Consider the following 13,549-nt stretch of genomic DNA (forward strand, 5'->3'; position numbering starts at 1 on the left):
TTGGCAGCAAAGTTTTCAGACAAATCGATTTTCATTTCTCCAGAAACCTTAGAGAGTTCTGATAGGTGTGTGGCGCTTAAAGGCAGAGGAGTGAGGCGGCTGCAAGAAAGGTGACTGTGATCTCGGACTGCATTGAACTGCAGTTTCCAAGACGGAAAAGCTCCATTTTCTTCTGCTATATTTGGGCTCCATCTGAAATGTGTGCCAAGAAGTGAGTGTTGTATTTTAAGCAGGATGTAAACATACTGAAATCGGAGGAGACCAACAGAGAGGGTGGGGTCTGGAAAATGAGCCGTCTGAGGCAAGGCTGAAGGAACTGGGTATGTTTCTTTTGGAGAAGAGGAGATGGCGGGGGTCATGGTAGCAGGAGAGCTGGTCTTGTGGTAGCAAGCATGAATTGTCCCCTTTGCTAAGCAGGGTCTGCCCTGGTATGCATTTGAATGGGAGACAAGTGAGCACTGTAAGATATTCCCCTTGACAGATGGGGCTGCTCTGGGGAGATTACATGCCTGCTTGTAAAAGGTTCCAAGTTCCTTCTCTGGCATCTCAAGATAGAGCTGAGAGACTCCTGCCTGCAACCTTGGAGAAGCTGCTGCCAGTCTGGGTAGACAATACTGAGCTAGATGAACCAAGAGTCTGACTCAGTATATGGCAGCTTCCTGTGTCCCACTCCTCAAATACCTGGAGGGCTTGAAATGGGGAGAAAGAGGTTCTTGGCTACCGCAGGACTAGATCTCAGCTGGGTTTAAGGTCCGGGAGGGTAGATGTTTGGCTGAGAATTAGGATAAACTTCTTAAACAGTACAGTTTGACAATGGAACCAGTTACGTAGAGGGCCTTTCCCATGTTGGAGGTCTTAAAGCAGAACCTGGACAGCCAGCTGTTAGGGATGTTCTAACGTTGAATTTCCTGCAGGGTGTGGACTAGATGGCCTCTAGTGTCCCTCGAACTCACGACTGGAGTCCAGGAGGGAGACCCCTCCCATGGCATGACCTGAGCAAACTCTTATGGGTTGGCCCCGTCTCTGAGCAAGTGGAGGGATCTAATAACTTTCAGGATATACTTCCTACCTTTGAGGAGAATGACCTTTCAGGTGAGTGCCAACTTATCAATTTAGCAATGTTGATGCTGTGGGTAATATTTAGCGAGCCCTAGCCAGCAGAACTCCGAGGACTACTTTGTTTACTAAAAATGGGTCCCCGAGATTTCCTCAGGAAAGGAAAGGTCAGTCTGCATGAGTCATGATGTATTCTCGGAGTGGGACATCTGTGCACCACGTCCCAAAGCAATTCCTAGACATTGGTGATAGAGGTGTACAAAACTATGCATGGAGTAGAGAGAGGGGACAGAGAGGAAATTTTCCTGCCTCTCTCTCAACACTCGAACCAGGGGGGTCACCCCCTGAAACTGAAGGCTGGGAAATGTTGGATCAACAAGAGGAAGTCTTTTTTCACACGGCATGTAATTAATCTGTGGAACTCTCTGCCATGGATGTGATGGCCATCAGCTTGGGGTGGCTTTAAAAGGGGCTTGGACAAATTCATGGAGGACAGGTCTATCGGTGGCTACTAGTCTGGTGGCTATAGGTCACCTCCAGCCTCAAAGGCAAGATGCCTCTGAATCCCAGTTGCAGGGGAGCAACAGTTGGAGAGAAAGCATGTCCTCGCCTCTTGCCTGTGGGCTCCCAGAGGCATCTGGTGGGCCACTGCGTGAAGCAGGACGCTGGACTAGATGGGCCTTCTTGGGCCTGATCCAACAGGGCTGTCCTTATGATTGTCTGAAATGGTTTCTGGCTTTTATTTCATGCTGAAAAGTCCTGTCTCCTGATCTCTGTGTGCCTGTAATTCATTTCTACTATGACATCTGTTCCCTGTCTCTGTCATGGCCGTCAAAGTGGAATTGAATTACAGGCACACACTGTGATGTGATTTATTGCCGAGAAAGCAAAAGGTGAACCACTGATGTTTGCCTTTACAAAAGGGCAACTTATGCAACCCAGAAGACCCCTTTTGTTCCTTGAGTGCATTTGAGTTCAGCCAGGTCCAACGCCGTGTTGAATTCTGTGGCTTTACGTGAGTTTTCGTTTCCTCTGTCAGGAATTTAATATAGACATGGCAGAGCTTTCGCAGAAGAAAAAGCAAGTGGGATATGAATGGTGTTTTGAGAGTATGCTCTCTCCAGCATCTAGCCCTTGGCAAGGACTTGCTGTTGATTTCCTCCCACTCGGCTTCAAAATTTCTATGGCGCCCTTTCCCCAGAGAAAAGGTTTCCTTTCTAAAAACTCATTGTTGGGAAGATAGGGAGCTGCCGTATACTAAGTCAGACCCTTGGTCCATCTAGCTCATTATTGTCTACTCTGATGGGCAACAGTTCCCTGTGGAACGCCCCCAGAAAGGGGCCGGGGCTCAGAACACTCACCCCCAATCAACAACGACTGGAATCGCCCAGTGAGATAGGACCGCTACCACTGAAGAACAGTGCCCCCAAGACCCAGCCCACTTAAGTGCCCCAGAAGGATAGCATGGTTGACGGTATCGAAGGCCGCTGAGAGATCAAGAAGAACCAAGAGAGGTGCGCTTCCCGCATCAAAGTTCCGATACAGGGCGACCAATGCCGTTTCAGTGCTGTGCTGAAATTGGTTTCCTCCAGGACTCTCTCTCCAAGAAATCGGTTTCCTCCAGGACTCTCTCTCCAAGAAATCGGTTTCCTCCAGGACTCTCATCAACTGAGCACAAACCACCTTCTCTAGAATCTTACCAAGAAAAGGAAGGCTGGAGATTGGATGGTAGTTATCCAGATTATCAGGGTTGAGAGAAGGCTTCTTCAGGAGAGGGTAGACCACCGCCTCTTTAAGGGCAGATGGAACAAACCCCTCCCGAAGAGAGGAATTTAATGTTGGTGAGGATCCTCAGGCTCAACAAGCTCAAAGATATCCCAGATAGTATCACAAGACTCAGCCTAAAATTAGTGGAGCACATTTCTTTGTTCTCAGGAGCTGTTTTGGTTTGGGGCATGCTTGCTGGAAGTGAATTAGAGTTTATTCAAATTAGAAACCTTTGAATAGAGTGGAGATTCACTAGAATGGATTCAAATTCAACTTTGGGCAAATTCAAATCGATTTGCGCTCATCTCCACTCTGTTCACTGATTTCAGATTCGAATTGATTCAAAATCGATTCGAGTGAATTTCCTTTACGCCCCTACAACTGGTACCATCTAGGGCAGGGTTGTTCAACTTTGGCCCTCCTGCAGATGTTGGCCTAAAACTCCCATAACCCCTGGCTATTGGTCACTGTAGCTGGGGATTATGGGAGTTGTAGTCTAAAAAAACAGCTGGGGGGGGGCCTAAGTTGAGCAGGCCTGATCTAGGGGGACCAATGCTCCTGGTGATTTTTGACAACCCCTGGAGATGGAAAAGAGATGATAACATTGCAAGAATTTCCGCTTCCAGGGTGGTGTCGTGCTTTCCCTGTCCTGAACACCAGGCCTGTAGTGGCCACATTTCCAGGGGTGTTTAAAAAGCTTTAAACAGTTTTTAAAACACAAAAAATGACTCAAATTTTAATCGATATTGTCAAAGGAATGGAAATGAAAATTGGCAGGAAAGTCCTCCGAAGATCTCTCCACAGAGAGAGGACCACTGGCTAGCCGCTCTTCGTTGTTACCCTAACCCTTTCCTCTGGGCAAAAATGACGGCAGTTTTACTTCAGTCATTTGGGGGTTAGGGGTAAAGATGGGGCGATCCCACACCGAAGGCTGTAAGGGCAGTTGTGTGCTTCTTTTCCACTCCCAGGAGGGCAGATTTTGCCAGAACTCGCAATGAAATCCGTCCCGAGATGGTACCCATCTTGTGGGCCTGGTTCACAAACTATTTGGATCCATGATCAGAAGTAAACCTCTGCTCAAGAATGCTTGGATTTTCTCCGCCAAATGGCCACCAAACTCGCCTTTCGGCCACTGAACCAGGAAGCAAGCACCCTCTGCTTGACCCAGGAAAAGGGTAATAAATAATGCTTGGCCTGAACCATCTTGTCCTTCAAAAAACAAACAAAAACCCGATTACGTGTCTCATTAAGGGCCTACCCACATTTCTGATTGGAGACGATTAAAATCCCAGTCTCCTAGCAGATTCTACAACCTGGAGCGGAGCTTATGACAGGTGAGGTTTATGGCTTTCTTGGTTGGCTTGGCCCTCGAGAAATCGCCACCTTAGTCTGAATATCACACGGAAGCCGGGGTAGTCTAACCTGTAACAGTTTGTGTGTTTGTGGATGTCTATGTATTAAGCTGCACTTTAAATGTTATGGTTAGGAGATGGGTTGTGTTATAGGTTGACTAAGTTGCTCATAGGCAGTCTTATTAAAAAAAAATTAGACAAATTTATTTGTCAACTCTCCGGTCTCGGGGAACAGTTCCAGTTACCCACAGAACCCAGCCATGCTAATTTGCAATGCCAGGTCAGTTCTGGATAGGATCGAGATCATCCATGACTTGATCATGGACGAGGGAGCCGATCTGACCTGTATAACTGAGACCTGGTTGGAGGAAGCAATTGGTCTGGTGTGACTCAGGAGTTCATAGAGGCCATGACTATGATGGACTGATCCCAGCTAGTTTCAGGACCAACTCATGTTGCCGGCCACACACATGATTTGGTCTTTTGCTCGGATCAGGGGGGTGTCCTGTGGGTTGGGGATTTGGTGGTTTCCCCATTGTCATGGGCGGAACAATAACTGGTTAAGGTTGGTTTCATAGCCACAACCCGGCCCTGCAGGGGGTGATGGAACTATTAAAATGGTCCGCCCGAGACGGCTGCTGGACCCAGTAAGATTCCAAAATGCCTTGGAGGGTTTTGGTGTTGGTGCTGCCAGTGATTCTGCCGATGCCCTGGTGGGAACCTGGAATTGGGAACTCAACAGGGCAGGAGACACGATCACTCCTACATGTCCCTTCCGACCTGCTTTAAAAGTGTCCCCATGGTATACAGAGGAGTTGTGGGATCTGAAGCGGCTGGGTAGGCGACTGGAACACAAGTGGAGAAGAATTCGGCTCGAATTTGACAGGATGCTGCACGGGACCCATTTGCAGGTTTATGGGGTAAGGTACGTGCGGCAAAAATGGGATTTTGGTTGGTGTGCATTGCATCTGCAGGTTCGTGTTCAGCAGAGCTATCCTGGGTCATGAGGAGTTCAATTTCTGCTCCTTCTGCTTAAAATCAGTCCTTGGATACGTTCTGCTGTGACGCTTTTAGTGGGTTCTTTGTGGACGAATGAATGAATGAATACATAAATAAATAAGTTTGACTTCCCGTTCCATTGGGAATACTCATGAGTAACTTGGTCTAGAGTGGCCTGTCTCATAACTGTGACGTGTGTGTGTGTGTGTGTGTGTGTGTGTGTACATGCAAGCACACAATGCACACTAAAATCCTCTAGCAGGCCTGCTCAACTTTGCCCCCCCTGCTGTTTTTGGACTACAACTCCCATAATCCCCAGCCATAGTGGCCAATAGCCAGGGATTATGGGAGTTGTAGGCCAACATCTGCAGGAAGGCCAAAATTGAGCAGGCCTGCTCATCTGGGGTATCGGAGCTAGAGGTTTGCCACAGAAGGGGACACTTGGTGTAAAGAGCTGGGAGACCCCTGCCAGCCTTAACGTGGGTTCTTGAACTTGGATTTCCAGGTGGTGTTGGATTACAGCTCCCATCATCCCATGCCACAGGGGACGATGGGAGTTGTAATCCAACACCATAACATACCAGGACCAAAATGGACAAAGGGATAAACAAAAAAGGGCCCTACTAGTTAAAAGCATCCAGTATTGATCAACGAACGGAAACTTTAGTTGGCTCACGACTGAAACCAGTTCGGGTTTGCAGCTGTTTTAAAGGCTCAACTACCTGTTTTTTCTTTCTTTCCAGAAATGAAGCCTGTCGTTGCTTTCCTGGGCTTCTTTCTGGAGCTTGCCAGCCTCTCGTCCGCTTCCCTAGAAGGTAACCTCCCTGCTTCTCTTTCAGAGCCCTAATATCTGGGGATTAGATCCAGCCTCCAGGAAAGGGATAGTCAAAATCATCTCTTAAAAATTTAAAGAGCCCTTGGTCCATGTCGTTATGGATTCTCAGTCCGTTTGCCATTCATACAGCAAATACTCCCCTTGCTGCAGTGCAAAATGTGGCCACAGGAGGGCACCCTTTTGCCACACCAGGAAAATATATTGCCCTTTGCCATCCATATAGCCTAGCCTCAGCTCCCTGCAGTGCAGAAAGCGGCCACAGGGGGGCATCCTTTCACCACACCACGAAATGCATGGCTCTTTAGATGATGCCAAGCATGCAGAAGGTCCCAGTTTCAATCCCTGGCAGCATCTCCAGGTAGGGCTGCGACGGCTTGTGGCTGAAACTTTGGAGAAGCCGCTGCCAGTCAGTGTAGACAGTTCTGACAGTTCTGAGCTAGAAGCGCCAATGGTCTGACTCGGGAAGAGTGAGGCAGCTTCAGGAATTCTGTTGTTCAGTAGAGCCTCTGCTTTGGGTGCAGAGATGTAGATAAGCATGGTGGAAAAGGCTTGTTTCACGTGATGTGTCCAGTCCTGGTCACTGCAGTTAGAGAGAGTCTTAGGAACATAGCTAGCTGCTGCCTACTGTGTCAGACCATTGGTCCATCAATGCTCAGTACTGTCTACTCTGACTGGCAGCAGCTCTCCAAGGATCTCGGGCAGGAGTCTCTCCCAGCCCTGCTTGGAGATGCTTCCGGGAATTGAGGCTTGGACTTTGTGCCTACATTTGAGCTGACATATTATCTTGGAGACAAAGTGGGAGAAATGGGAGAAATCCATTTCCTGAATTTTAGCAGAACAAATTCTTATGTGTTAATGTGTTATGCTTCTCTAATTGTCTTCACTCTCCAGGCTTCCCCATGGTGATGTAAACAAATATGTAATTAAATAGGGTAGAAATGACTCTCTTTCTTGCATGTTCCTATATTGATGCATGATATAATCCTTTGCGTATTGTACTCTTCTATAGTCAATAATGATGGAGCATGAAGTTTATGTAAATACAAAGATACAAACTTTGGGTTTAAAAATAAATAAATCACAAAACTTCCCCTTGACCTAGGCTAGTCAGTATCTCTCCATCTCCCTACCTCAGAGGGTTGTTGTGAGGGTAGGGGAGGAAAGGCACCGGGCTGTAGTGTCCTAGTCATAGGGATACTGTTTCTGCATGCAGAAGGTCTGGGGTTCACCTCCAAGCTACGCCAAGCCTGACACCCGTATTCCAGGTTCTCAACATCCGTTATGCCCCTCACCCCGTTATGCAATTAACGGATCGTTTAAATGTTTGAAGTAGAAATGGGTCTTGCGAGAGGGCGGGAGAACTCCCTGCCGTCCGCTCACTTCCCTGGCTCGGCTGCAAATGGCTTCTAGGAAGCCTTTTGTGCAGGCGTGCAAAAGGCTTCCTAGAAGCCATTTGCAGCCGAGCCGGGGAAGGGGACGGGGTCGGCAGGAGAGCTCTCCTGCCGACTGCCTGTGTATGGGAAGGGAAGGGGCGCCAGGGGTCTTGGGGCTTTTCAGGGGGCGGCCGCCACCCGAGATGGGGGGATTGAAGAGCCGGGCGGCAGGGACTGGGAGCTACCCTGCCGCCCGATAGCAATTGAAACACGAGGAGGAAGCTGAGCCGCGCGCCGCCGGAGGAGGGGGAATGAAGCGGGCGGCAGGGAGGTATGCCGCCCGCTTACTTGAATAAATACGTCAAAATTCTTGAGGGGTGAGTAAAGCCCCCCCTATTCTTTTTGGAACCCCCCACCCGAACCAAAACCACCCCGTGTCCAGACCGGTCTGGAGGCCTTTAGAATGGCCTCCGAACCGGTCCGTGCACATGCCTAGATCTTAATTGAGACCAAAGAAAAAAGAAGGCGCTTCCCGCGGTGCCCCGTAAGGAGGACAAGAGTCCTGGTCGTAGGTCTCCCCAGGTGCCTAGAGGTTTCAGACCTCAGTCCAAGCAGAGGGACTCCTTTCGCCCCTATAGGCCCCAGTGGGGTAGGCCTAGAACCCAGGGTAGGCAGGGTTTCTCCTACCAAGGCCGACAGCCTCTCCCTCCCCAGGGTTGGGGCTCCAAGCAGCACTCCTGACAATCAGGGCATCAGGGTAGGGGCCCGCCTCTTGGAGTTCTTTCCCACCTGGAAAGACTCCATCTCAGATCGGTGGGTTCTCTCCATCATCGAACGGGGCTACAAGATAGAGCTCACCAGTACTCCAAGGGACAGGTTCCTGATTACCCCAGCATCAAAAAACCCTGTCAAGCACAGCGGCCTCGTCCAAGCCATTCGTCACCTCATGGACATAGGGGCAGTGGAACGGGTTCCCCATGCACAGAGAAGGTCGGGAATTTACTTGATTATTTTCACTGTACCAAAGAAGGATGGCTCGGCCAGGGCAGTCCTAAACCTCCGCCCGGTCAACAAGTATGTGGTGAAGAAGCGTTTCCGGATGGAGACTCTGACCAACATTGCATAAGCCCTTCAGGCCGGGGACTTCCTGGCGTCCATAGATCTTCAGGACGCGTATCTTCACGTCCCGATCCACCCCCACAGCTGACCTCTCCTGAGGTTTTGTTACATGGGACGTCACTACCAGTATCGTGCCTTACCCTTCGGCTTGTCTTCGGCACCTCGCGTCTTTACCAAGGTGCTGAGCCCCCTGGTGGCCGTCCTGCGCACGGAGGGTGTCAACCTTTATTGCTATTTATACGATTTGTTGATCAGGGCAAGATCAGCATCGGAGGTGGAGCTAGCACTAGCAAGGACAGTGTCCCTCCTACGGGCCCACGGTTTTCTAATCAACGAGGGCAAGAGTCACCTCACCCCGACCACGTGTCTTCGTCATCTGGGAGTAGCCATGGACACCTCCGCATGCAAGTTCTTCCTTCTCCAGGACAGGAGAGAGGTCCTCACTTCCCTGGTGAGGCGGGTCCTTCGCTCTTCCTCAGTCAGCATCCTGAAACTGGCGCGGCTTCTGGGTCTCATGGTGGCGGCCATGGACTCTGTGCCCTGGGCGAGGTTCCACCTTCGTCCTCTCCAATGGGCGTTGCTCCCCTTCCAGCTCAGGATCGCGACCAAGCGGGACAAGCAGATCCACCTGGACAATCACTTGCGTCAGTCCCTAGTTTGGTGGACCAGGCAAGAGAACCTCCTCCAAGGGAAGCCTTTCCTAGAGCCAGCCCGGGTCCTGGTCACGACCGATGCCAGCCTCTCCGGCTGGGGGGCTCACTGTCGCCACAAGACAGCACAGGGTCGTTGGTCCGACAAGGAGGCACGCCACAGTATAAATTGGCTCAAACTGCGGGCAGTATTCTTAGCCCTATAGGTTTTCCTTCCATTGGTGGTGGGCCAGCATGTATTGATTCGGACGGACAATGTATCCACAAAGGCGCATATCAACAGGCAAGGGGGGATGAGGTACAGGTCCCTGCACCTTCAGGCGGTGGAACTCTTCTCGTGGGCGGAGACAAACCTTCTCTCCATCCTGGCTCATCAAGTCAGCGGCAAATCCAACGTTCAAGCCGATTGGCTGAGCAGGCAAGAGGTGGACCCGGCCGAATGGAGTCTGCATCCGGTAGTTTTTCGCTGGGTGACCCTGAGTCTGGGTTTCCCACTGATAGACCTCTTTGCTACACCTCAGAATTCCAAGCTGCCCAGGTTCTTCTCTCGCTTTCCGACCCGGGGCGCGGAGGTGGTGGACGCTCTGTCGGCGCAGTGGCCACGGTCTCTTCTCTACGCCTTCCCCCTGTTCCCTCTACTCTCACGTTGCCTGAGGAAACTGCGTATGTCGGGGGCCACGATCATCCTCATTGCGCCTTACTGGCCCAGGAGACCGTGGTTCTCCGAGTTAGTGGACCTAGCAGTAGAAGGACCTCTCAGACTCCCGTCGCGCGTAGATCTGTTACAGCAGGGGCCGATCCTCCACCCAGACCCGGGGTGGTTACAACTGACCGCTTGGAAGTTGAAAGGTCGTTGTTGAGGAAGGAGCGACTTTCCGACAACGTCATCCAGACCATTCTGGCATCCCGTAAGCCGTCGACTAACAGGATCTATAGCAATAGCAATAGCACTTACATTTATATACCGCTCTATACCTGGAAGCTCTCTAAGCGGTTTACAATGATTTAGAATATTGCCCCCCAACATTCTGGGTACTCATTTTACCGACCTCGGAAGGATGGAAGGCTGAGTCAACCTTGAGCCCCTGGTCAGGATCGAACTTGTAACCTTCTGGTTACAGGGCAGCAGTTTTACCACTGCGCCACCAGGGGCTCTATCAATCCACTTGGCGGTCTTTTCTGCGTTGGGCAGCCAGGCGGTCCTTACAGATCAAGAACTGCTGGCTTGAAACGTGGATCCAAGGTCTCCTCTGCCATCATCGCCAGATGGGTGCGGTCATGTATCCTGGAATCTTACAGGGCCCAGAATCTTCCTCCGCCAGGAGGCGTCATGGCGCACTCTACCAGGTCAGCGGCTACATCCGCGGCGTTGTCGTCAGCAGCCTCCTTGGAGGAGATTTGCAAGGCGGCTACGTGGTCATTGCCGTTCACCTTTTCCAGGCATTATAAGCTAGACGACCATGAGGCGTCTAGGGCTGCTTTTGGTCGAAGGGTTCTTCAGAAGGTCCTCCCAAACCAGTGATTTCTTCTGTTTCTTCTATTCTGTTTGTTCTCTTCTGTCCCTCCCGTGGTGGGTGCTTTGGCATCTCCCATGTTGGGTGACCTCCTACACCAGCCGAGAAAGGTACATTGGTACTCACCATGAAGGTGTCTTCTGGCTGGTGTAGAAAAGGTCACCCAAGGCCCGCCCGGGTAATTCTTCTGAGCCTGGGCTATCCTTACTGTTATTATTGGCTCCCATATGGGCTCGAGGGTCTGTTGTGTGTTTTTTCTCTGTTTTTTGGCTCTCTATGGACCTTGAGCTGTTGTAGGTACTGAGAGGATCCACCCACATGCAGGGGGTTTAAGGATCTTCTAAGTATGACTACTTCCTGCCTTCTGGAGCACGTGGAGGGATGTAATCCCATGTTGGGTGACCTCTTCTACACCAGCCAGAAGACACCTTCACGGTAAGTACCAATGTACCTTTCTTGTTGAAAAACAGTATATAAATATTTGCCATATTCCTGTTCCTTCTTTCTTTCCTCTTAGTTTCCTTATAGGTGTTCATTTGTGCATGCTTTGAAAGCAGTTTGTTCTATTTCTTTCTTTCAGTTCTCCCTTTCAGTTTGTTTGGCCTGTCTGTCTTTGAAATCAGATCTTTCTGCCTTTCTTTCTTGCCTTCCGTTATTTTCTCTCTCTTGGAAATCAGATTCCTTCCTTCCTTCCCTTTCAGTTATGATCATTGCTGCTGTTCGTAACCAAACACTTAAAATGGCTTTGTGCCATTTTATTTTGCACACCGCTCAGAGATATACATATTGGGCAGTATAAACATATGATAGGTAAACATTAGAAATACTTTTGTAATTTAGAATCCTTACATACTGCCTTTCAAAAACAATAAAACAGTTTTCTATTGTACCTGTTTTCTATGGATCGAGGATCCAAAGTCAGGAAGGCCAAAGCAGCTGTTGATCCAAAGCACAGCAAGCCTGTGAATCGGAGATTCGAAACTGGTAATTCGAAGCAGGGCGGGCCTCGGAGGCTACGGATCGGGGATCTCAAGTGCAACAGACCTAGAAGGGTGTGGATTGTGGGTCCAAAGTGAGGAAGGCCGAAGCGTCCCTTTCTCTTCTTGCTCCTTCTCCTGAGTCAGACCATATTGTCTACACAGACTGGCAGCAGCCTCTCTGAGCTTCCAGCTCTCTCTCGGCCCTATCTGGAGATTCCAGGGAGGGAACTTGGAACCTCCTGCCACTTCATAGGCCATTGTCTTTATTGCGTATGTATAACAATCGTTGAAATACAGCATGTTTGTACACCTGTGAAAGAAAGTCAGTTAACCTTCCTGGCCTGCATCCCACCTCTCTCTTTTTACAGGTTCTGGTGGGAGAATCCCGGCGTCTTCATCTTCCAGCAATGCCTCACCCTGAGTGGACACTCCTTGTTGCGGCTCATCTCAGACAACATGCACATCAAAGAGGTCCCGATGGACTTCTTCAAGGTGAACCTGTATCCCAGTGATTTTGTGAACTGCCAGGAAATCAGACCCCTTGACTTGTCTGGTTTGAAAATCAGTGTAATGTTCAGGGTATCTTTCGCTCATCTTGGGGTGATAATGTTGGAGTTACTTCCAGCAGCAGGGGGAGAAAATGGAGTGTGAGATTTCTGTTTGGGGTATATATAAATATCTGTATTTTAGTATATGGCTTTTTAGAATCAAGTGCTTCGAATCTAAGGATTGCTAATGTGTCATGGAGGAAAATGGATTTGTATTGATTTGCGGTTGGGTGTGGCAAATCCTTGTTTTCTCTAATAAATATGTTGAATGTATGAATCCTTTTGTGGACAATCTCAGTCTGGAAATATAGAAAGTTGTTTAAGAATTCTGATCTTTCATCTGTGTAGGCTAATATTCGCTCCTACAAGCAATGATGGTTTTCCAGCAAAAGGGAAACTTGTCCTGGGCAGTGTTCCTTGTAACAGAGATTCCCAGATGTTGTTGACTACAACTCCCATCATCCCCCAGCTGCAATGGCCTTTGGCAAGGGAGTTCCAGAGACCCTCAGCTTGCGGAGATCTGGGTCAGATACTTACTCACTCTGTGGTTCTTAACCCTTTTTGCATTGATACTACTCCAGATCCTCTAGTAGTATCTGTGGACTCCCACCCCTGATCCTTTTTATACTTTTATTTTTCTTGAATTTTATTTATACAGTTCTAAAGGATGCATTATTATTATTATTTTTATTTATGTATTCGATTTCTATACCGCCCTTACACAAATGGCTCAGGGCGGTTTACACAGAGAAATAACAAACAAATAAGATGGCTCCCTGTCCCCAAAGGGCTCACAATCTAAAAAGAAACATCAGACAGACACCAGCAACAGTCACTGGAGGGATGCTGTGCTGGGGGTGGATAGGGCCAGTTGCTCTCCCCTTGCTAAATAACAGAGAATCACCACGTTAAAAGGTGCCTCTTTGCCAAGTTAGCAAGGGTCTAATGTTTTGATTAGAAATGTACTGTTTGATTAAAAACCAGATATACTTTCTGCAGAACACTTGGACACACTTCATGGACCCCCAGGGGAAAGTTTAATGGATGCATAAAAGGGGGGGGGGATTTCAGCAGGTGCCACTTTTCCTTTCTCTGTGTGATCAGAGAAAGAAAAGATTCTCTCTAGGATGATCTGTCTTCAACTTTGACTTTAAGGTGTCTCAGTGGTGCATTCATTGCATTTAAACTTGGGTTTAAATTCAAAAGCCTGCTTCCTTTTGAATTCTTTTTTGCCGGTTAAATTGGGCTGTCTTACGTACGCTTTGCTTACTGCTCCTTTTACTTCGCCACAGAGATCAAGCGATCTCAAACTATTATTAGGTGATGGTGCAGAACTGGCAGGCTGTGGGTGCTCTC

At 49.1% G+C, this 13,549-nt stretch overlaps 1 protein-coding gene across 5 annotated transcripts; it reads left to right on the plus strand.

The window, feature by feature from the left end:
* The first annotated feature begins 90 nt into the window (after nucleotides 1–90).
* Nucleotides 91–12,902, plus strand: LOC128335908 (lactoperoxidase-like). Of its 5 annotated transcripts, none has more exons than XM_053274787.1 (4): nucleotides 91–211; nucleotides 915–1,092; nucleotides 5,918–5,989; nucleotides 12,014–12,902. In XM_053274787.1, the coding sequence occupies exons 2-4, from the start codon at nucleotides 927–929 to the stop codon at nucleotides 12,064–12,066; spliced, it is 291 nt and encodes a 96-aa protein (XP_053130762.1). In that variant the 5' UTR covers nucleotides 91–211; nucleotides 915–926; the 3' UTR covers nucleotides 12,067–12,902. The 5 variants fall into 5 exon arrangements, with proteins under 5 accessions (XP_053130762.1, XP_053130760.1, XP_053130761.1 ...); XM_053274785.1 differs by lacking the exon at nucleotides 91–211 and adding an exon at nucleotides 348–460; XM_053274786.1 differs by lacking the exon at nucleotides 91–211 and adding an exon at nucleotides 348–428.
* The last annotated feature ends 647 nt before the right edge of the window (nucleotides 12,903–13,549 follow it).

Source organism: Hemicordylus capensis, chromosome 12 (assembly GCF_027244095.1).
Source record: "Hemicordylus capensis ecotype Gifberg chromosome 12, rHemCap1.1.pri, whole genome shotgun sequence".
Lineage (NCBI taxonomy): Eukaryota > Metazoa > Chordata > Lepidosauria > Squamata > Cordylidae > Hemicordylus > Hemicordylus capensis.